General features: G+C 36.8%; 3 protein-coding genes across 4 annotated transcripts; 1 reads left to right on the top strand and 2 right to left on the bottom strand.

The window, feature by feature from the left end:
* Positions 1–1095: 1095 nt before the first annotated feature.
* On the bottom strand, positions 1096–6401 carry LOC139135605 (uncharacterized). 2 transcript variants are annotated; one of them, XM_070703086.1, is made up of 4 exons: positions 6266–6401; positions 4443–4697; positions 3605–3783; positions 1096–2776 (listed from the first exon to the last, which is right to left on the bottom strand). In XM_070703086.1, the coding sequence occupies exons 2-4, from the start codon at positions 4625–4627 to the stop codon at positions 2145–2147; spliced, it is 996 nt and encodes a 331-aa protein (XP_070559187.1). In that variant the 5' UTR covers positions 4628–4697; positions 6266–6401; the 3' UTR covers positions 1096–2144. The 2 variants fall into 2 exon arrangements, with proteins under 2 accessions (XP_070559187.1, XP_070559186.1); XM_070703085.1 differs by lacking the exon at positions 6266–6401 and adding an exon at positions 5690–5984.
* On the top strand, positions 6285–9992 carry LOC139135607 (methionine aminopeptidase 1-like). The gene has a single exon (XM_070703088.1). It carries the CDS (start codon positions 6285–6287, stop codon positions 7440–7442), a length of 1158 nt encoding a protein of 385 aa, XP_070559189.1. The 3' UTR covers positions 7443–9992.
* Positions 9993–11350: 1358 nt separating this feature from the next.
* On the bottom strand, positions 11351–23967 carry LOC139135606 (formylglycine-generating enzyme-like). Its single transcript, XM_070703087.1, has 8 exons — positions 23413–23967; positions 20891–20965; positions 19955–20037; positions 16243–16365; positions 15827–15941; positions 13909–14022; positions 13314–13373; positions 11351–13007 (listed from the first exon to the last, which is right to left on the bottom strand). Exons 1-8 carry the CDS (start codon positions 23887–23889, stop codon positions 12849–12851), a joined length of 1206 nt encoding a protein of 401 aa, XP_070559188.1. The 5' UTR covers positions 23890–23967; the 3' UTR covers positions 11351–12848.
* Positions 23968–24457: the final 490 nt, after the last annotated feature.

Genomic DNA, 24457 nt, shown 5'->3' with positions numbered 1-24457 from the left:
GTGCCAATTCTCCTTTCTGTTAAAAATTCCTCTGCAGGAGACAATTACTGACCATCAAAACCCTAAACTTGCTTCTCACTTACAGGTTAAACTGGACTGAAAATGGGACCCCACAATAGCATTTGATGGTTTTCACTTTTGCAAACTTTTACAGACAAAATCTACAATTTTATAGAACCATTGCCAAGAGGAAAATGGCTGGAATCGAAGAAGGGACAAACATACAATTTTATATCTGATATAAGATTGCTTTATTTACAATGTTGAAACTACTTTGAGGTTTTGCAAATTTTGGCAGGATTTTTTAGAGCAGTATCATTTTATTTTCCATGAGTGAAACAATATGTCTTTCTATAATACTAGTAGGTCAACTGAGGAGATAAGTGTATTTGGTTACATGACTACAAAACAGACTTTGCTCTTGCAAAGTTCACTAATTGATCAAGTTGAGTGTATGAAATATATAAGCTTGATGTCCCTGTAAACCATTCTACAAATTGCACAATGCAAACTTGTTCTACAAGTTAGAATAGGAAGGTAACATATTGTTCTGTAAATGTATAGTGTAAAATGGCAACAGTTCACTATTAGTAATAAGTTTCCCTGCTTAAAGTCATATGTGCCTCAGGGACAGATATCCAGACTCTCAAACTTTTACAATTCCTTTCTTATCTATCACTTATTGGGGCTCATTTTAAAGCTTTTGGTGTAAGAAAACTTGTCATCATCTTAAATTTTTCAAAATCGAAATTTTCATTTTTCCCTATAGAGCTAACATAGGGATGGCGGCCATTTTGAATTTCAAATATCAGTAAATCTTGGGTGATTTGTTTCTCTTGTACCAAAATTTGCACAGTAACCCCCACTTTTTATTCTTGATTTTGAAACAGAATGGTTGGAATATTCCTTGAGGAAAGTTTGAGAAAAAGTTTGTCTTTCACTTTCCAGGCGCATACTACCTTTACATGTTTCCTTATTCTTTTTGTAACTCAATCATCCTCCGAGTTTCCTTAGAAATTACACCATGATGTGATTTTTCTACATTTTGTTACTGCATTAGTAAGTGCTCTGTATAATTTACAAGGAACATGTCTCTCCCTTACAAGACAGGTTTATTTACAATTTTGCAAATTACAAATACAATCTATTTACTAATTCAAGAGATAACAGTTCATTTGAAAGTGATATCTATGGATGAGCATACATGTATGTGTGTATCAATGACACTAATTTTGCTGTCATAAATGTCATTTGTCTGCGGAATCATAGCATGGCTTAAAACGTTTGTGTAGATTACCATCATACATACTTGTAAACAAAAGAAACAACTTTTCAAAATCTTAAATTAATATGCAGTGTCTAAATTCAAAGTGATTGATCACTTTGAAGAGAAGGTAAATATGAAGTACTGATATACTGAAAAACGCATTCATCATTTAAAATATACTGTTTTTCAAAAGGCTTGTGAGACTGCAACTGGTGGGATATCTGAATCAGACACAAAGATTCAGAATTCTACTGAATATGAGCAATTTTGTGTTCATAAATGCATGAATGGAAGTCAAAATGTTATCATGGCAAGTTCACGACATTTATAGGAAAACTCATTTTGATTTATTAAAATGTAAGATCTCAGGATTGATCTTCAAATTAATTTACAATAATCATAATGTTGACATGTAAAGCTTGATAGTCGTCACTGCATGAAGAACTGATTGGTCATTGATACCGCCAAAATAGTCTTCTAAACCCTGTCAAGGTTTTTTGGCCATGGGTGTCATTCACAAGGCCTCATTGCCAAAAAAGCAAGTTCAGACCTTGGTGATGACCTCTTCATTGATGTAAACTAAAATGTAAAGCATGCTCCAACATCGTAAAGTGTCATTTCAAAACCTGAACATGATCCAGCTGGCTTTGTGTTTGTTCTCTGAAATTGAATCATGTAAATCCAAGTCTACTGGTAGTGATTAGTGTCAAACACCCATGCCAATGATTTGACAACTTTTTTACAGAGATTGAAGTCTGAATTATTCATGGTAGCTAGACAGGGCAAAATATACGATAATCTTTATGCTATGGAGATGTTGTAAGTTGGAATATTAATCAAACGTTTATCAGAATTCTAAGCCTTTAACCAGAGTGTTTTACTTGAATAGTTTTGCGGTCTTTTTTAGCTCATCCCTGTCTCTCTTTGAAGACTCACTAAACTTTGCTAAGATGAGGTTATTAGAAATATGTGTGGCCTTATACCCTCCACATGAATAGATATCACCCTCGATTCTGTAATTTTGCTGTTTGTACTCTATTTCAAACCCTCCTGGTGTGTAAATATTGTCGATCATCCGGTAGTTTTCATGTTTGTGTTCAATTTCTTTAACGTTTCTGAACTTAGCAAGGGCAACCATGAGAATCTTCTTCACACCGCACGCCATGAGGAGACTTCGCAGTGTTTCCAGGGTGTTCCCATAGTTCAAGTAGTCATCTATGACGCACACCACTCTTCCCTGCAGCCTGTCTTTGATTGTACAGTGAGGGTTTACATTCACCGTGCTGAAGTGTCTCTGAATGTGCTCTGTGCTCTGTCTGTCTTCTGGGCTGCAAGATGGAGACTGGGTGACCTCCTCGCTGCGAACCAGAACAGGTTCTCGCTTTCCGCCATTGGTCAGACTCCTCAGGTGTTCCTTCAATTCAACCAGGCCGTCGTCTAGTTTCTTTTTGGAGGAAGGAGCGACAATCCAGTCTTGTACCTCTTTAAATTCTGGAGTATGGTGCATGGCTGTACAAATAAATATGTCTGGTCAACACAGTGATCATCAATGAAACTTTTCTGATTGAAAATCATTTGTCAAACTTTAACAATTTTCCTCCTGGTGTATAGGTGAGTTTTTATACAATTTTGTTGTTCTTCTAAAATAAATGTCAGCCAGGAAAACTGCCAAATACTAAAGTATTCCACTGATATTTTTAAGCAGAATGGTGTCTGCCACAAAAAATGAACTGAATCCGTATGATTCTAATCTGCCATCCTCATTGATTTTTATCTGTCACACTGTACTGCTTTGTACAACTCGCTTACATATCAGTCAACAAATTCCTGCTCCCACTCTGTAGGTAGGAATAATGTCCAGCAGATATCAGAAATTTTCCCAGATAATACTAGGTATACAAAATATGTTCATGGCTTCTGCCCTGTCAATCAACATATTTCAGCATGGATGCAGAAAGCTAGATAATTTCAATAATTTTAATTGATTTAAATTTTTGCCAAACTATAGTATATTAGAATATTCAATTACCTCAAAATTATGTAACTTTAAGATGAAGATGCAGTACAGTGATAACAATGATCATCATCCTCAATGCAAGGAAATTATTTGTCACTGTGGATAAACGTTTGGTATTACCAAAGAAGCACAAAAGTTCAACCTAAGATGTAATCACATCATCTGTATATATACTGGCGCCTACTTTTTGTTAATGTATTATCAGATCATTTTGTGAATCATTATACATACTAGAGAGGAAGAGTATTCAGACTCAGAAATAAAATACCATCAGAAATTTTCAAAAATGGAAAATCTGTGAAGTTGTAGGTGCCATATACCTGCCAAAAGTTGACACTTCAGAGCTATCTTCATTGATGGATCACCATCGCCATCTTGGAGGACTTTCTTCAGTTCAGAAGTTGCACTTATCTCATCCACAGAATGCCAAGTACCTCCAAAATGATTGGCCGAACACAGAGCAAAAACAGTTGTTGGGATTGGACCAGCCAAGTCACATCTGTAATGGAGGACGGATGGATGGAAAATTTTGAGAATATTCTTCCATTTGGTTTTAGTACAGAAGTCAAAAATGTCACAATCAAAAGCTCACTTCAATGATATTAACATTCTTATAAGAACTTGAAACTTTCCTGATTTTCATCATACCACAGTCCGATTTTCTTGAGTAAAATAAAGTACATTGTATATGTTAATTTTCACACAACAATCATAAAAGCAAATGATTGTTGCTTTTATGAGGAAGTTTTTCCCTTTTCATGCAAAACAGAAATTAAATATCTTTAGGAATGAACTATTTGATCTTTGAGCGGTAAACTGTGAACAAAACACAGAGTTAACCTAAAGAATAAAATCAGTCTTGCTACTCTTTCAAAAGATTATAAAAGCACTGTATGCATATAAACTAGAAACATTATTTGTATGACTGAAAAGTGACAAAATTGAGAACTATTGCAAAGATTTTGAGTTGATACTTAAAAAGGCCGGAAACTGGATCCCTGGGATCAAGTTTTTTTCTAGTACATAACAGGATTATGCAGGTGTCATAGCTTTTTGTTTTCCACTGACACTGTAATCTAGTATAATTCAATTTCATGGCATGACAATCTGACGCCTGACACGGGCCTTTCAGTGTCTAAAGATGATAAAAAAGTTTACCTGTAGTACCAATCCATCTGTTCATTGACTTTCTTGAGAATTTCACAGAGTCTACTCGGGCTGCTTGCAGGAATGGCGTACTTTGCGACTTTTACATCACAGTGAACCCACTTTGCAGCCAGGAGGAATAGTTTGGCTTGGGCAGCAACTTCCAGGTCCTTATCCTGAACACCAACCAGTGCCATGGTCTCTGGACCACCAGAATACTCCCTTATGAACTCATACAGCTGTTTCCCATAGGTTAGTATCTGAAACCTGGGCAAAAATAACACCATTGATAATGTCTCTTTAGTTACAGATTAACGAGCCAGATTGGAACACAGTCTCTCAGTGGTTGAAAAGAAGTTAAGAACAAAATAAAACTCAAGGCAGATCTACCCATGAGATGTGTTAATAAACTTTGTCATGATATGTGACTTTACTTATTATCCTACAACTACATGTATTTATAAGCCAACACCTTGACCTTAAAAGTTGAAAACCATTACATGTATGGACACATTGTGTGATCACAGTTGTTGTAAATTACACTTATCAAACTGCTCTGGGTGATATTGTGAATTTATCACAACTGAAGACAGCCAACAGTGAACAAATTGTGCCCCACCAGGATTCACACGTGTTTTCAGTTCATCATGGACACTTGTTTCTCTATGTTGACATTTTTCTCTTCACCAAAATGACATTTTAAGCTGTGTACATTAAGGTAACTTTAACTATTACCTTAATGTACACAGCTTAAAATGTCATTTTGGTAAAGAGAAAAATGTCACCATAGTTCAAATTTAAGATAGGCAATGTGGGTTAATGTGGATGAGAGCTACTTTCATGATGTCACCACTTAAATTTAAACACACATATGTGTATCATAGTGTAGCTGGTTGAAAGAGTAATTTTATTCATCCATGGATGTCACAGCTGCGACTAATCCACCACAACTGGATTTAATTGTGACATATATATGTACTGGGGGTATAAATTCAATAATATGATATAGTGTAAACACTTGTCCTTACCATGAAGGTAAGACTGAGGGTGTATGAATGAGCCACTTTAATGTCCAATAATAACTATAAAGATACATTAGATCTGTGTACACAGCAGAACTTGTACTGGAAGAAGAAGACGCTGCAACTACCAAAGTCATAATTCAATAAAAGTGGATTACTTGCGGTAAGGGTTGCCTCTGCATTGTTATATTTCCTCATCTCGATGGAAACCATGGAGATACTGATCAGTTTACATACCTTCCGTTCAACTGAAGTTTCTTGTTGATCACTGATAAGATGCGGTCTCTGTTTTCAGCCACGACAACAAGCCGAAAATTCAGTTTCTCACAAACAGTGCACATAATCTTTAGATCATCAACTACTTCTACGTCGTTTCCGACGTCAAGCGCCCCAATGGAAAATATCAATTTATGCGAACCCATTTTGTGAAAATGATCACTCGAGTTTACACTTGCAGTCTGCACAGAGAGCGGCGGCTTGACGGTGTCCTGTCAAGTCTGTTGTCTGTTTCTATGGCTGGTGACCCCTGACCTCAGTCATCCGGGCATTTTTTAAAAGCGCCACCTATGAAAATTCCTTGGATGCGGTTCGGGGTATGGAGACCCATAAAATTAACAACAGCTTTCTCCAGGGCCACATGCATGGCTTAGTTTGGTGGTCGTTCTTTGTATTATTATTATTATAAGTAGTAGTTATTATTATCTTGTACGGATTATTAATATAAATAATCTGTGTGGTTATTCCAATTCAACAAGTTGATTTACCATCCGAGATTACAGTATGAGCACCCCCGTAATGTGACCTCGGACTTACCAAGACGGGGACTGCAAGCATGGCGGACGGCGGCGTTGAGATAGCCACTCGGACTTGTGAAACGGTCACTTGCGAAAAGCCTGCAAAACTTCAGTGCCCAACATGCATAAAACTCGGTATCAATGGTTCGTTTTTCTGTTCCCAAGACTGCTTCAAGGGAAATTGGAGCGAACATAAAAAGATACACAAGAAGATCAAGAAGCAAAGCGGAGCCGATGGCAGTGCAATGAAACCTTACAATCCGTGGCCTGGGTACATCTTCACCGGGAAACTCAGGCCTTTCCCGACTACTCCGAAAAGAGAGGTGCCAGAACGTATAGCACGGCCGGACTATGCTGATCACCCGGAGGGCTATCCAGCCAGTGAAATGACAATGCGAGGTAACACCCAAATAAAGCAGCTGTCCAAGGATGAAATAGAAGGACTTAGAACTGCATGTCGGTATGGCCGGGAAGTTCTGGATATTGCAGCCAAGATTATCGACGTGGGAGTCACCGCAGATGAAATAGATCGAGTCGTCCATGAAGCTTGCATGGAAAGAGACTGTTACCCGTCGCCTCTAAATTATTACAATTTCCCAAAGTCTTGCTGCACCTCTGTCAATGAAGTTATCTGTCACGGTATTCCGGATACCAGACCCCTTGAAGACGGAGACATCGTCAACGTGGACGTAACTGTTTATCACAATGGCTACCATGGCGACCTGAACGAGACTTTCTTCGTCGGCAAAGTGGATGACAGAAGCAAACAGCTCGTGAGAGTGACTCACGAATGTCTAATGCATGCCATCAATGAAGTGAAGCCCGGAGTGAGGTACCGTGAAATGGGTAATATCATCCAAAAGCACGCACAGGCTCATGGGTATTCTGTGGTGAAGACGTATTGTGGACACGGTATACACAAGCTCTTCCACACTGCTCCAAGTGTACCTCACTATGCGAAGAATAAAGCAATCGGTGTCATGAAGCCGGGCCACACTTTCACCATTGAACCCATGATTTCGGAAGGAACCTGGAAAGACTTGACATGGCCTGATAACTGGACAGCTGTCACCCAGGATGGAAAACGATCAGCACAATTTGAACACACCTTGCTTGTCACTGAAACTGGATGTGAAATTCTGACTCAACGACAAGAAAATAGCGGGCGACCACATTTCATGGATAGTTTAATGTAAAAAAGAAGTATTAACTCATTTTGGTTGACAGGCATTCGTTAAATTGTGAACTACTTTGAGTGACAATTACATCAGTTTAATACAGACCTCATCCACGATATCTGTCGTGATTTGGTCAAATTATGTGTGCATGTTGCATGTGTCGTTTTAGGCAGATACATGCAAAAAGCCAATTACTGGTTAAGTTATGAAACACTTGCGTAAACTTCAACCAACTGTTTTTGAAGTACCGTATACGCTTGTTTACATTTTCAAAAATGTATAGATTGCGTTTGTCTGGAACTGAGAAATTCTAATTTCTATATTTTAAAGTGAGAAAATGTATGAGGTGTATTACAAATCAGTTATTTACTGGCCATATTCGAAAAATATTGTTTTTTCGGGTGATGCACAGCCTCCCGTGAAACAAGTACATGTTCAGTGTTTTTGCTAAGGTTTGGTTATGCTGGTAAATGGTTTGGGAATCCAGGTACCATTTCTGTAGTCCCTTCCTAATCTCATTGCATTGATATTCTGAGGGAACCCCGGTAAAATTTACCTAGGTACCGCCCTTAACAAAACCACTGATGATGTATGGCCAGTCATTATGAATCTTTCCAAAGAAGAACTAAACTGTAGTTTTTTCTGCAGCTTTATGTACATGTACATCTAGTCCATGGAGACCATCTGATTAGTAATATGGATGTGGATGCAAAGTGAAGTTTACGGTGTCGTAGAGATGTATTTCATTCCTCTCTTTAGTGTATTTCCCTTGATAGCGGCTTTTACATAGCTCAAATTCACCTTTGCTCGAGTGGGCTCAAAACCAGCTTAGCCAATATTTGAGTGGACAGTTGCAAACCAACATGGCTTCAAAATCAACCTCATCAAAACCATATTTGGCCACAAACCAATTTGTATTTAATACTGTAAAATGGAAAAACAGTTTCTATCATTCAGATGTTTTTCATGATCATTTACTTCTGTAATGAAGCCAGCTTGAGCTAACAGAAATCTGACCGTGTCCATTCAGGTGACCTGAGTGCTTTGTACTCACTGCACATCTGAAATTGCGCAACAAAAGGTATGTAACAATCAGAGGCAGTTTGTGTGTGCATATGGCAATAAATCTACCCAGTTTGATTTAAACTCCCTCATTGCAAACAATTTTGAAGTAATAGGCTTAGTTAGCATTTGGCTGTGTTGGTATTTGTGCTGATACGGAATAATGGCCAAGGTAGACGAGCCCTGTCGGTTGGGAGCTGAACTGAATTTTTGCTGACTTTACTGTGGACCTGCCCTATAAAGTTGTTTTCATTTTGATCATAAGTGATCCTGGAACTGACACAGTGAATTCCAAAATTCCTTGTATACCCATGTAGGTACATGACCCAAGAGGGACATGAAAATAGTGTTTACACGTAAACCATGAGATTGTTATTGAAACTGAGACAATTGCGAAGCAAACCGCTAGGCCAGTGTGCAGTGGGTTCAGCATGTACACCATGATCAGTTGCATGAATGGCATTTAGAAAGGTACAACATGTATTACTGATTTTGAATATGCTAGTTTATCCTAGCATTTAAATCAGATTAGAAAGCATCCCTCGAAATATTTTAAGCTGATTCTGGCCAGCTGTCCCACCTCTGACACCCCCAACAGTCTGGTTCAATATTTATAATCTAATCAAAATTCATGCTGTTATATCTGTAAACTAAAATTTTTTGAATAATGACAATTTATTGTAAAGACTTCCAGTTTTTATGAGAAAGAAAATTTAACCATGCTACATGTTAGTGAACTCTATCTTGTGTGGCATGGTGCACCTTCATGCTAGAAGCAGCGCTTTTATCATGTGGACGGACTGCTACCTTCAAGTTACAGTATTGCTGTTGACACTATATTAAGGCTGCAATATAGCTGTTAGATGCTATCAAGCTTCTGCAGTGACCTTTTTTGCTGCCACCTGAATATTTCTGTGACACTTTTTGAATATTGACTTAGCCTCCAGTGTTACAATTATTACAAAAAAAGTAGAATTATTCAAATTTACTGAGGTCAATCAAGTGTTTGTTGAGTTCTCTCTCTTGCAAGAAGAATCAGCGACACTTATTGGCATTAGTACAAGATTGAAGTATCTTTCTTGTATTGAAAAGAAATGCCCAATCATGGATGAATCTCCATAAAAGTTAGGCATTAGCAGACATAAGCAGAGGAAAAAGCTTTCTTAGGCTAGAAAATTTTATGGACATATTTTTGAGTTACATTATCTTTCATACTAAATTTGATCTGTTAATATTGACTGAAGTGATAAACATGTTGAGCTAATATAGACAAACCAGTGATGAAACAAAAATGTATTTCCAGTTTTTGTATGTTTTTCAAATGGCAACTGGAAAGACTACTGTTCCGATGTTATTGCCATTTGGTAATGAAATAAGTTTGACAGTTCAACAGCATTACAATGAACAGCTGCATCATGACAGCTAGACTACTGGATTGAATAGTAATATGTAGTAATATGTAGTTATTTTAAAATAAAGCATTTCTGCCAATATTCAAGTGGTAAATTGGTTGTGAAAGACAATCATTTATTCTGCTGATCAAATGTTGCAGAAGGTCAACGTGTATAAACACAAGACAACATGTCAAAGCAGAATTTTAGAGAATTTCTGTGATGGCTACAGAATGGACTCAAAGGTTATCAGTCCTAACTACAAGTGCACAACCGATAACTTGTATCACATGGTCAGTCATCCGTCAGTACAATGGTAAAATTTATCATTCACAAGGTTCCGATATCGTTCATTCTGGATATTTCAGTCCATGATCATTGCTTTTGTTAAATACTGTGCCCCAATAAATTTTTACTTGGGTTCCCCTGAGAAATATCGGCACAATCACACCCATGAAATCTGCCAGTTGCTCACCTCCACACATATGTACAAGAGCATGCATATAAGGCCATGTGTTTACTTCTGTAAATTTTAACAACTGCTGGATATCGATAAATAGATTATGAGATGCATATTGTTGAGGTGTAAATTCAAACATTAGAACATATTGATTTTCAACTACTAAGTAACAAGACTGTTCAAATACGTGTTTTCCTTTCTTTTTAGACAAAAAAATTTTAACCTCAGTTGATAAGCCTGAGGAGGCTGCCAATGCAATGCACAGCACATGTTGTAATGGATGTTGGATGCAACAGCTTGTAAATATGCACGTCAAATTGTGTATTACTGCACTCAAAGGATGACCCAACAGTCTTTTCATTTGCATTATGGTGTACTTGAAATCTCACTCAACACTTGCACAGGTGTGCTGCATCAGCTGAAGTGTAAACGAGACCAGCAATGCAGTGCATTTCTAACATAAAACACAAACAAGTTTTAGGATGCCCTTCTAAATTTGTGGTTCTTGCATTAGTGAATGTGTGAGAAGCATGTCAACACTTTTGTCAATCTTTTCTGCTGCACTGAAATTTTTATCAAGTAAACAGATTTCCTGGTAGATAAATCTGATAACAGAGTGAGCCTTTAATGAGAAAATAAATATTGTTCCTCCAATAGGGTTGGCATTACTAAATCCCAAGCCTGTTGGACGGACAATATTTAGTTTTCTTGTCATAGGAATATAAGCTTGGCATTGTGAAATCCTATGATTTTGCGTGGTGAGCAATTTGATTGCAATGATGATTCTGTAAATCTCAAAGAGTAACAAGCAACCTTTTCTATGATGGAAGAGTATTTGGACGTTGTAAAAGTCTGCACCCCCAAAAAAAACAATACCACAAAAAACATGAACATTTGCACTGGCAGCCTTGATTTGCAACTTTCATTGGAAGATGGAGGCAGGCACTTACTCCACGATGTGCCCTAATGCGGAAAAACAATTTTATGGAAAGAGAATGCAAAACAGATATGTATTGAGTTGAAAGTGTCTTATTTTATTTCCATGTTATACTCCCAAGTATACTTCTTCAAAAACTGAATAAGATGATCTTTCTAGAAACACAATCTTCAAGGAAATCTCACCTCTTGTATCTATCAATTGCACATCAACACCTTTGATCTCATACACATTTGCCAACAGTTGATGTTCAGCATGCTTTCTTCTCCTACTCACAGCAACTTTATGGTGGGGTAAAAAAGTACACTGTCCTTTGTATGGTGCCACTACCGGTATTTTGTTGTTAGAACATGGTGACATTCATTTGAATGGTGGCATTGATAAACTAAGAACAACCTCAGATTAGAATTTGATAAATATACATTCCTTGACTCAGAGGTGGATCTTTCCCAGGCACTTTTACGTCAGATAAATTCTGGAAAAATCAGCATCCTTGAAAAAAGAGAGGCTGTATGTTGACAGGAATAGATATGATGATAGCGGCAAGGTTTACTGTTATATTCAGAAATGGAAAGCTTACAAAGAAAATTACATCAGAAAATACATAACTCCCCTCTTGTTTTTTTTTATAAGCAAGGATTTTATGAAGACATCGCAGATGTTCATAATATACCCTGGTGATCCCAACCCTGTATCTATCTGTTAAGAAACTAACTAAAGCTTACAAAGAAAATTACATCAGAAAATACATAACTCCCCTCTTGTTTTTTTTTATAAGCAAGGATTTTATGAAGACATCGCAGATGTTCATAATATACCCTGGTGATCCCAACCCTGTATCTATCTGTTAAGAAACTAAATATGTTGACAGTCAAAAAATACACATCTTTTTCACTTAACTTTTATTTCAATACTGAGCTAACTTTATTCTTCAATATTGCACATTTCCATGTCAAATGTTGTCTTTGAGACCACAGAAATTTGAAGTAAATTTGAATGACTGATGCTACAGCATCATTGAAAAGTACTTGTAGACACAGAGCGAGGGCGCCGTAAGACATAGATGGAAAAGTGTTCATGAGCTGATATTTAAATATTGTGAGAGTAGCCAACTTCAACATTGCACCTGACTAAAATATTGCTAATGACAAGAACAGGCATTCTGGAAGCGCTTCATGATTCTGATTCTGATTCAGATTCTGGTGAAGAATTGAAATGTTTATAGTGGAAGGCACATGTGTAAAAGTAGAAAAGATAAATCTGTCCTATGAAGAAGAATCGGAACAAGCTACACGGGGATGCTTACAGAAATTAGACAAATAGTAACTCTTGACATAGTTGTAAGAATGGCCTCTACTGATCAGTAATTAAACGCGAAATGGAAAAGTCAGTGACTGAAAAGAGCAAAATTGAAATTAAGTTGAGGAAACTAACTATTAGGAATAGATTGTCAATTGCTGTTTTTATGATCAGGCCCATGACGACAGGGAGACTATGCCAAAAATTACAAGTAACTGAAATAAAATTATTATCAAAGACGCTGGAAGACTTGCATTGAAATCTTGTACATCCATCTACGGATCAGAGGCAACCTTTGCTTCTGGCATGTTTTCAATCTCTACACCAGGTGGAGGGTTGTCCACACCGGCCACACATCGGAATCCAAGATTTGATGCTGAACTGTCCGGTGTGTTCTGGCTTCTAGCCGCACAGCGATACCTATGACAGTAGGACTGAGAATACCAGAAAATTGGAATTATTTTCAGCTTCCGTAGCAATATTATCGAGTTCGTAATTCTTCCCCATGAATTGAGATCTTATTGCATGAAATCTGACTTATCAAATCTTTCATACTCATCAACAACTAAACCGCTTTCTGCTCACTGTTGTGAAGGTTGTTATTGCTTTTGCTAGATCACTGACATAATTGCAGAGAAGATACTGTCCGGATGAAAAATACCTGTTGGTGATAGGAGAGGAGGCCAATTATATCTGTCAATATATACACATGCCAAGAAACATAAAATGTGTTTACTTACAGCATGGCACATGTATGAACCTCCCTTCTTCACTTTGTCGACACCACTATCTGGTCCTTTCTACAGAAAAATAAAAAAAAAAACCCATGTGTTATAGCACTATCTTTCCACACTTGGCAAAATAATGATAGGCAAGTCGTATGTAATGGCGTGCTCTCTCATCTTAAAATAATGTTTACTGAGACTTAAAAATTTCATCAGATAACAATAAATGAGCAGATTTCTACTTCAGGTTTTACTTTTTGAAAGAGATTTATTGTCACTTGCAATAATAAGGTTGACAATGAATGGATAGCATATCTTGATATGAACAGTGCCCTCTATGGGCTACTGTCGCTATCATCAGGGGAAGTTAAGACCGATGTAGCAATATTTTTTTTGTTTAAATGACATACGGAAAGGTTTGACCAATATGGTATCAACATGCCACCAAGTTTGATGTTATCATGGTAGACAAATCCACCACTACTTTAGCTAAGCTATTTTCCATCATTACCGATCTACACCTAACAACACCTCTCTCTCTATCTCCTCTCTGCAATTCCATTCACACTATTTACGTAGATTTATTCAAAGCTATGAAATGAAAACTTACAGGGTTTACTGTGGGTTCTGGTGAGTGTCGTACAGTCCACCAGTCACTAGTCCATTCCCAGACATTTCCAATGGTATTGTGCAGGCCAAAATTATTAGGTTTATATGCCGTCACCTGAAATGAGAATAATGAACATATTTACAAAGAAACACGCCATATGCTGAAGATGTCACACCAGGTACTTCTTTGAGTATCATTATTTTCAAGGGAGATCACACACAGAATCTTTAGAATAAGATATTTCTTTTGACTTTGAGTGGCCAAATGATGTTGATCTGTTGTAGCTCACCTTGACATCTATTATATTGAAAACCAAATTCAATTTCGGAGTAAAGCTTGCATCTTCAAAATGAAAAAATTCATTCTCTCAAAGTCTGCAAATCAATACCATCTCAATAACTCTATCATGACGTTGTACATTAATATGGTGTTTTTTGTGAAGGTGGGTACTGATGCTGGTGAATGTTATCTTTGGCATTGGGTAATTGTATGTTGTAAAAGCTACATTATCATAGAACAGCAGAAATGTAAACCGCTCAAAAACCAATTGGTAGGTTTCCTCTGCCATAGCAAAAACACTAAGCTGTGAAAAGAAGAACACTTCATATTTGAAAACTGAGTAAGCTGGAAAAACACAACTTTTATACAGCAATACCACACACTGGTAACTACAATTTTTAAACACACAGTTTTGAGAGTTTACTATTAGTAAAATGTGAACAGTGATATCAGTTTATGAAGGGCAGCCCAATTAAACTTCACAGATGAAATTTATTTGTCTGGATAAAAATGAAATCAAATTGATAGCTAGATTTAAAGGGCAGTTGCTATTGGTAATGGTCTGTATAGTTAAACCTCATCTTAATAATATATCTAATTACTAGTGGTATTTACTGATCTCATCTAAATGTTAGAAACTATGGACAGTTAGAAATCTTTCAGGGTGTAATGTTTTTTATTTATTTTATTTTATTTTATTACTAATTACTAGAGCCACAGTTGGCAAGTCAACTTACAGAGGTAAAATTTTAATTCCACAAAGCTGTTTTTCCAGTTATTTGCCATCAGCTGTCACTATATTAGGAATTTTTAAAGTCCCATCAGTAAACATAGCACATTATGCATATCAAAATGGAACTCACAGACCTACATATCTAAAAATATCCTTACCAGCATTTAACTATGAGGGGACCCTTTGTTTAATTTCAGCAACATGCAGGCGGCATTGAAAATAAATTTTCAGGAATCAGTAATGCAATACCCTAAAATACAAGCAATTATTGCATAATCTATGCAAAACACAGCATACCGTATAATCACAATTAAGCGGTGCCAATAACCCATGATATTACCCACACTACAGCAAGCAAGCATTGTGATTCTATTAAAACTTGTCATTGAAACCATAGCAACGGCATGACATCATGTCAGAGGTAGCTTGGGCAATGAACAGTGGCAGATAAGATCTACAAGGTAATAGACTGTCTCTTTTGCTAAAAAGAAAAGAAAGTCTGTTAATCCTTTGAGCGCTGCAATTTTTCCCACCAAAATTATAGTGTGCAACATTTTACCAAGTTTGTGAATTTTCCTGTAATTTTTTTGACAATTCTGGACCAAATGAACATCACATTTTATTGCCTTCAGATTTTTATCATAATTTTAGCAAAATTTAGAAAAAAGTTGACTGGTGTATATTTTGATAAAAGTTGACTTAGGTGCATAATGCCAGACCAATATGGTTTACTTTTATACTGTACTGCAATATTCTTGAAGTATGCTGAGTTTAAAAAGCAAATGTGGAACAGACAAAGCTTGGAGAAAAAATTCAGTAGGTTTAAGACATTGACTTGCTATATATGAACAGAGTGAACATTAAAGGCTTCTTTACTCAAATTGTTTAATTCCCATATCAACGTACAGGTGCAGTGCCTTCATATCCATCTTCAGCAGTGTTGGTTGTCGGGAATGTTCCCTGCCATACATTCATCATATGTTTGCCAGATGGTAACATCCGGTTACCCCATGGAAATGTCCTGAGCAAATTACAATAACATTTTCAGCAGTGATTAAAACTTTCATAAATAATTGTTGTACATATGGTCAATGTAATATACAAAATAATAAAATGGATTGGATAGAAAATTGATGTCATAATTTTTGATGATGTCATAATTTTCTGAAAATATTTTGATTTTCCTTCCTTCACAAATAATGATGCTTTGTCTGTCATGTGTGTATCTTGCTCTGTTCAGTTGAGTGACATCCTCGTACACATGCATCTACTGCCATGCATAATAACTGTAATTAGGTTAAATACAACAAAATTGCACACACCTATTCTCTTTACCTCCTCTGGAACTGTACTCAAATTCAGCTTCAGTCGGCAGTCGTTTGCCAGCCCACTTGCAATATTCAACAGCGTCATTCCATGACACATGCACTACTGGATGGTCCATCCTGAGTTTAGGGAAAAACGGGAAAACGTTGCTAATCAAGCCATTTGACTTGAACTCTGGCCAAACTATACAACCTTCAATATACAAGGATGATGGCAGTTTTGTATGATCAATTCAAACTGCAATACTTGGTAAGATTAACACCTAATACTCACAATGAAGGCCTGGTCTACCATATTTAGGGTGATAATTAATTTCTTCAGGGTAGAATGCATCTCAGGGACAAAATATTATGATTCTCAAACTTTTTCTTTTCCGATCTACCAATTTTTGGACTCATTTTATAGCTCTCGGTGTAAGAAACATTTCCATCATCTTAGTTTTTTGAAAATCAAAAATTTCATTTTCCTCCATATAGTTACGGGGATGATGGCCATTTTGAATTTCAAGTATGGGTAAATCTTGCGTAATTTGTTTCTTCAGTACTAAAACGTACACAGTGACCCCTGATTTTTATTCCGTGATTTGAAAGAGAATGGTTGAAAAATTCCTTGAGGAAAGTTTGAGCATGAGTTTAAGTCTTTCACTTTAGAGGCACATAGTACCTTAATCATAGCCATCAGCTGTAACCTTATATTTTTTCACCATATTGTTTTCTGTGTCAATTGTAAGTTCTTGTTATACTAACCAAAGCCCTACTAATTTAATCCTTTTTTACCAGGCTCCATAGACAAATCATAGAAATAAATACCACTTGGGAGAAAGAGGCTTAACTTGTCAATGCAGTGTCTATACATATAGAATGCATTGTTTACATTTGAATGCTACTAGTCAACAGAGAATTCACATGTCAACAATAACAATGCAGTCTACACATGTACTGGCTAAGTTGATAAGCTGAATATTGTGTGTCTAAACATGCTGTGGGGAGCAGAACAAGAAACTGTAGCTGACATTTAAAACCAATATAGTGAAAAAATAAACATCAAAATTTACAACTGCTGGCTCTTTCAAACATGTTAAAGGAAAGTGTTTGGTTTATCAAATATGTTCCTTAGTCGAGCAGCAGCATTTACATGACAGAAATCAGGAATTTGGCTTGAAAATTGAAGACTTCTGATAAAGTTACGAAGTATGTTATATAAACAAACTGTTGATACAATATAAAATCATTAGCTTTATTGTTTTCACTGCTGCATATTATGGTCAATATGTGATAGAGATAAAAGAGTCTAAAATACTGTAATTTTACGGTTGGGGGAAGAAAAAGTATGATATCAGGCGTTTTTTTCTTTATTGTTTGGTCATCATGATTAGAAATCCAAAAAGTACATACAATCCTGCATTTACAAAACTAAATATTCTCCTTTACTGAATAAAACAAAGAAATACCAGCAGGCTGTGTAAGTTACTAATTCTATACATGTTATCACCAACAATATGCCATGCACTTAGACAAGCATATGGTGCTACCCTGGAGACAGAAATACTGAAATAAATGCACAATATGTTTGATAATAAGAGGGAAGTGGATTTTGTGTTAGACTGTTTGTGGTCTACATTAATACATGACTGCTGTCTGTCAGACAATCTTGTCTGAGCTGTATCAAAGACCCAATCTCTACTCTCATAGTGAAACTACTTTCAATTCACTACACCGGGGGATATTTATTTCTCAGGAATGGTCGACAGGGAGAGATCTGAAATTTTCATTTTCATTTTCCCTTCAGAAATTTGTCCACATATACATGTAGTTAAGCGCACTTCAGGGACATAACTACAAGTAGTGGTACTCTTGCTCTCTACTTGTCCCTTTCAAATTGACAACATGAAAATTACATCTTTCAGTAAACAAATATGGTATATTACTTGTAAACAAACTATGTAAATAATTGGTATGTTTACTCTCAGTGCATGTTAAATAAAAACAAAATGCTGGTTGCTGACTGATTAAGTTTTACCTCGGTACATAAAAAATATTTCCCACTGGTACAATTTTTAGCCTTTTTAATTTTGTCTTGCTCACAAAGTGCTGCATATTATAACTTTGGGGAACGGGTTCTCTACACTTTGTAAGCACACAGTAGTACACAAACTAGTACATCATAAAACCTCTAAATTCATGGTTCATGGAAAGAGAAGATACTATTTTGGTACAGAAGACAAAATATTGCCAATCTATCACACATCACAACCTAAGTTCCATGGGTCAAAAGCAAGAAATAATCACTTTTATTGGATATTCTTTAAATTAATATCTACAAAAAAAATTATTTCTATCAGTGAAACTTTAAGTAACTGTTCTATTATGTATTCACATGAGCCTTTAGTAATATACCCTTCCATACATAAAATCATATTACAAATTTAGCCGGGACACTGCGACAGATTTATACTGGTAGAATGTATTTGAATAGTGAAAACAAATTCAGAAAATACTGCTTGTCAATGGTATGGTATGGAAATTGTACTCCACATCATTGAAGGTTGCCACTATTATCTGAAGTGTTACTTCATGTCTATTAATACAGTTTACAGAATTGAATACTTTGTCCAATGCCTCATCATCTGACTTCATTGACACACCAACTACCGTAGTACCTTGACTTTAAGGCAGGATGCACCTCGGGGACAGATATTCAGACTCTCAAACATTTACAATTCTTTTCTGATCTACCACTTGTAGGGGCTCATTAAAGCTTGTAAGTAAAGAAGTTGGCTTATTTTGTGAAAATTGAAGACTTTATTTTTGCACCACAGAGTAAATGCATAGATGGCAGACATTTTAAATTTCAGATGTTGGTAAATATTAGGTTGTTTGTTTCTCTAGTATCAAGTTTTGCATGGTGACCCCTAATTTTTTACATGATTTTGAAATGTAATGGTTTAAAGTTTAATTAATGAACGTTTTCGGCAAAAGTTTTAGTCTTTTAATTTCGAGGTGGGAACAACCTAACAGTTTGTCTAAAATCCCTCTACTAAGAGGCATTCTGGTTTTATGTCTATCCTTTTCTATGATTTTCAATTTCCATGGTTCTGGAAAGACTAATATTTCATACTTTTTATACAAACATATAATGCACAAATTTTCTTTTCACTAAGCAAGTTAAACAGCTCATGAATTGGTTGGAATTTTTCTTTTCACTGAATTGTAATTGTGGGCATACATCCATGATTACCTGAATGAAAACATTGCATGTGTCTGTATCCAAATTACATGAAGTCAAGGGTACAGTAACACCATAGCTATGGGTTTTGTTGGCAATTTCTTCATCAAAAGCTGCTCTAAAAAACTTGGTCTCCCTCATAAAGATACTCAACTGCAGTTCAGACATTTTTTCACAGCAAATGTTTCCGATCCGTCCTAAATGTTGTGCTATGCTAGTGTACTAAATGCCAACTTACACCGAAGTTTTCCATCAATGTAGCAAGTAGAAGCTTTGTATAAGTATGCGCAAATGCCACACGTATGGAGACAGAATCATTGGGGTACACATAAAGTGAAAAAATTTCATGGAAGTCACTTTAGGAACAATAAAATAAAACTTTCCAATAAACCATTGACATTACTCCCTCATGGGAACTTTGCCAGGAAATTTATCGAAACATTTCAATTTGCAATACAATGAATATAAAATTTGATACACTACCTGTCAGCTATTCCAGTATCAGGACCTTCAGGATGTCTCCAATCTGACCCTATAACTTTAAGCCACCATGGTGTCTGCATTACCTGAAAAATCCAGCCAAAACAATAACTCCATTAACCATTTTATCCCCATGGCTTGTCCAAAACGTGTCAATATTTATTGTGGACCTGCTTAAATGCAATAGGGATGAACAGATTATCCTTTTTATCCCAATATCCCTCATTAGAGGTCCAACTTTACCACAGAAAGCGATGGGATTTGGCTAAACCATGGCAGTGAAAGAAATCCAGACTGTTTGATTTCAAACACATCTTCTTGCTTTCTCATGATCAGACCTTGGTACATCCCTATTACTGATAGCTGCATGGACTTTCTACGCAAGGACAAAGGTGAAAGCACTAGGGTATAAAATGTAGAGATGTCTTTTCTAAATTTACAATTCTAAATTCCATCAATATGCATTGAGTAGTCCCTGCTACACTACACATGAAGGACAAGCTATCCAACTCTTCTACTACCATTTACAGAATGTTCATACAAGACTTAAGTTTTTTAGACTGAAAATTGACACATTCAACAAAAACTTCGCAAAGCCTTGAAATATTATAAAATTTTGTGACCTATAGCCACAAAGCAGACGGTAGCAGTCTTGAATGAAATTGAATTACAAATTAATTTGTTCAGGGTTTTTGTCAGAGTCAATGATACACTGCACTGTTGCAAAATTTGATTAAAACTTGAAACTCAGCCACTCGTCTTTGTTTGAATTTGCAGAATATTCCTGCACACTGAGCAATGAAGAAAACGTTAACACTGAAGTCATGCAAACAAATTAGTAGCTTAATTTGCTGGAAATGTGGCCATCTCTGCTTACTGATACTAAACGTGTAAATATTATGGGATTACCATGTGCCTCCATTGACACATTGAACTTACAGCCTCTGTCACTTTGCTCAGTGTTTCTTCACTTAATCTTCCTTCTAACACAAAAGAATCTCCAAAGTTTTCAGCCTATAGAGGAACAGAAAAACAAAAACACCAATGTCAGTATTGAGACTGTGTCAACCTTTGCAATAGCTTACAGTGTGCTTGGTGTATATGAAAATGGCCTGCAGGATATTTGCATGGGCAGTAGGTTATCCAGTTTGCATTCAGTGAACTTCAAGGTTGGTACTGATGTGAATCGTATGAACAGACACTGTCACAGTTCGGAATGATTCATTCAATCACACAGATCTATGAAACGGCTATTTCACTGGTCTCAGCACCCTGACCACTGGCTCTCATAATCTAGTGGATACAGTCATCACTGAATAACCTCAATAAAAGTTTAAGCAAGGAGGAAAAAATTCACTGCAAACATTGTTTGCCTGACTTAATTCATTATAAAGATCTTGTGCTACTACATTTGCCATATTGGCAGATTTATATTGTATCAATCATGGGTTATATTTTACAGAAGTAACATTTTGCATCAATCCAACTACTACTGCCCAGTATTGTGAGAGATGAACAAAATGGGAATTTTCTGGGTGTCCATAACTGAGGCATAGTGGGCATAATGGGTCTGAAATGTATTCAGTTTTTACGCATTTGTGAACGCTATCGCTATACGATGATGCAAAAACTATGTCCTGCCTCTAATCAATCAAACCTGTCTTTTTTGTAACAATATGTTTCAATGCATCAAATACACTCAATGCAACTGAGTTGGAAGATTTGAACCTACAGAAGAGCAGTGATAGCATTACATGCTCTGTAGTAACCATGGTAACACTTAGCCTTGCATCCGCCATGATGGGAGTTTACAGAACTGGCAGACTTATCAATTGTTTGGATCAATACCTGAATCATGCAACTAATCATTAGACATATACTGTAGTCATTTACTCATTTGGCACAATTGTACAGATATTTCTCAGAAGGAAAAGTCAGATAGCCTGGCTGTTGATTCCCTGAAACAGTGAAAGCGTACTGAGAATGTATCACTCTTTACAGTTTCAGTCATTGATATCACTTTTCAGGGTACCTTGTTCATATCAACCAATCAGCACTGAACATATGTCACCGAGATATTACATATGCAGATGTACTGAGGTACAGTAAATTTAATGGTACAATGTAAACATATCAAGGATTCGTATTCGTATGGGACATTTGCGACTCGCATTTTGATCAGAAAAGACCATTGGTTTAGCTGCATTTTGTCTGTGCTTGTTTTGGAGACTAAAATGATTAATGCATTATGACAAGAGAAAACGACGTCTCCAATGCCCAAAGAAAAATGAACAAACAAACAACAACAACAATAATAGCAACAACAACAATGATAATATTGTAGCAATGTGAATAATGTTGCCATTTTTGGAGGTTTAAAAGATCCCTTTACTCTCAATGGAATTTAGGAAAAGACATGGTCTCACAATGAAAATAAAACCAATTTTCAAGTATTCAACAACGCAGTACTGTATGTGATGAACACACTAAGCTTACCTAATGTTCCTGACATTCAGTTGAAAGTCATGATCATTCATGTACACAGAAAATATTAAATTTGTCTAGGGAGGGACAACGTAAGTTTATTTCAGTATAAAAAGAGTCCCATAGGATATTGGGAAAAATATCATGCCAGGAAAAGTTTTCTTACACATGTTCATGGTTGTAGAGGGACTGTGACATGTTCTATCATGGTGTGAGGCTCCTAAATAATTTAGCAGTGGATGGGGGTGTCATTGCAACATCATGTGTTGTAAGTTGCAATTTATTGTAGTATATTAAATCTGTTGCACTGGAGTGTCGCACGCAATGTTTCTTAACTTTCTACAAAACAAGCAGATGCTGTGTGATACTACAGAAAATGTAAGTTGAGAAAACCATAGAAACCAGAGTACGACTGATGTTACAACACCTGGTCGTGACCAATGGAGTTGTAGTACTTAGTATTGTGGTTCCAGGTGTCATGGGAAGGTATCTATTAGTTTCATCTGTGACTCCATAGACAGTAAATACACTCCACTGTCTATGGTGTGTCATTGTCCCTCGTGTGTTTATTTTTTTTTTTGTCTCGCTTCTGACACTGATGACTACAACTGTTTCTTATTATGGTTTTTCCTGCTAAAGGTTCAGCACTGTGATCCACTCTTTATTATTACTCAACACTACCAGAAAGCGTAAAATGGTACCCCGGTACATCAAAAATGAAATATGAAATGTGTATTGGTTAAATTAATTAATTATGACAAAAGCAGCAATCAAGATTGATAGAAAAAGTCATCCACAAAAGGTTAAAAAGCGAGCACTATGAGTAGAACAACATCCAGCATATCAAACACAATATATTTGAGCGGTCTATTTGAGCACCGTGATATGGGCAGTCTGTTTGTTTCAAACACACACTTTTTACTGTTCCACATCAGAGAATGGTATTCGTGCCACAAGGCACGCGTGTGGGCACTCACCTCAGTCACGTACCCAGTGGAGTTCACGAAAATCTCGAACTCTGCGTTACTGACTTCATATTTGTCCACCAGAAACGCGTCCAACTGGACTTTTCTTGGCGGTCCTTCGCCATCAAGTATTACTATTGGGGTGTCTGTCCCCATTGTGAACGTCCCACCTTTGACGTATGCCATTTGATTTGTCCTTGGGTAGAGTGGCTTGACAACGTTCGCCTCCTCTGTGTATTTTTCAGCTGGGTCCTCATTTTCGTGTTCTGTAGCCTTGCTTTCAGAACTGTCCGCCCCTTCGCTTCCGGGGTCTTTTACTTTCACCGTGTTCGCTCGATTTAAACCCGAGCACCCACAATCTTCTGAATTCCCTGTTTTCGTTTCTCCCTTTTCAGAGTCAGAGATAACGTCTGCGCATTTTACAAAATTAAGACCGCAAACAAGAATCAAAACAGCGCAGCAGACGAACACCTGCGTACTCTTCGCCATAGTTCAATCAATGCAATGACTTCAGCACATCGTGTATCAGCGCAGCTGCAGGTGAAGCAGAGATCATGAGCGTAGGTCGGGTTCACCTTATGGTGGCGCTACCACGTTCAAAATGTGACTAGTGACTGGCAAGCAGGTAGCACGACCTCAGTTCATTAGGGGAGGCTCCATTAACTTTGATGGTACCTGAAACCCGAGTTGCTGCCTGCCAACTCGGGTGACAAACAGAAGACTTTTAATCCCCAAGGTGTTAATTTTCCATTGTTGCGATTATCTTATCGAGCTGGTGCTATGACAGGAACGTCAGGGCTGTAACGACTCACTCAATACCCACGGGCACACACATATGCTTGCACATGGAACTATGTTGACAGGAAAAGTGAACTGCCCTTCTTCAATGCAAGTAATCTAGTTTAGTCTTTAATTAGGCATTAAACTAAGTTTTAGAAATATGGTGAAAAAAATATCGTTCTTCGTTCATTTTCATTCAAGTTTCCTATTTTCGGACGCTTCACTTCAGTAACGCGCATTGATCATATATGCAACTAATTTAGCAGTGAGAGGTGAG

The sequence above is a fragment of the Ptychodera flava genome, chromosome 6 (genome assembly GCF_041260155.1).
Source record: "Ptychodera flava strain L36383 chromosome 6, AS_Pfla_20210202, whole genome shotgun sequence".
NCBI lineage: Eukaryota > Metazoa > Hemichordata > Enteropneusta > Ptychoderidae > Ptychodera > Ptychodera flava.
This window is presented reverse-complemented; position numbering and strand designations above follow the sequence as displayed.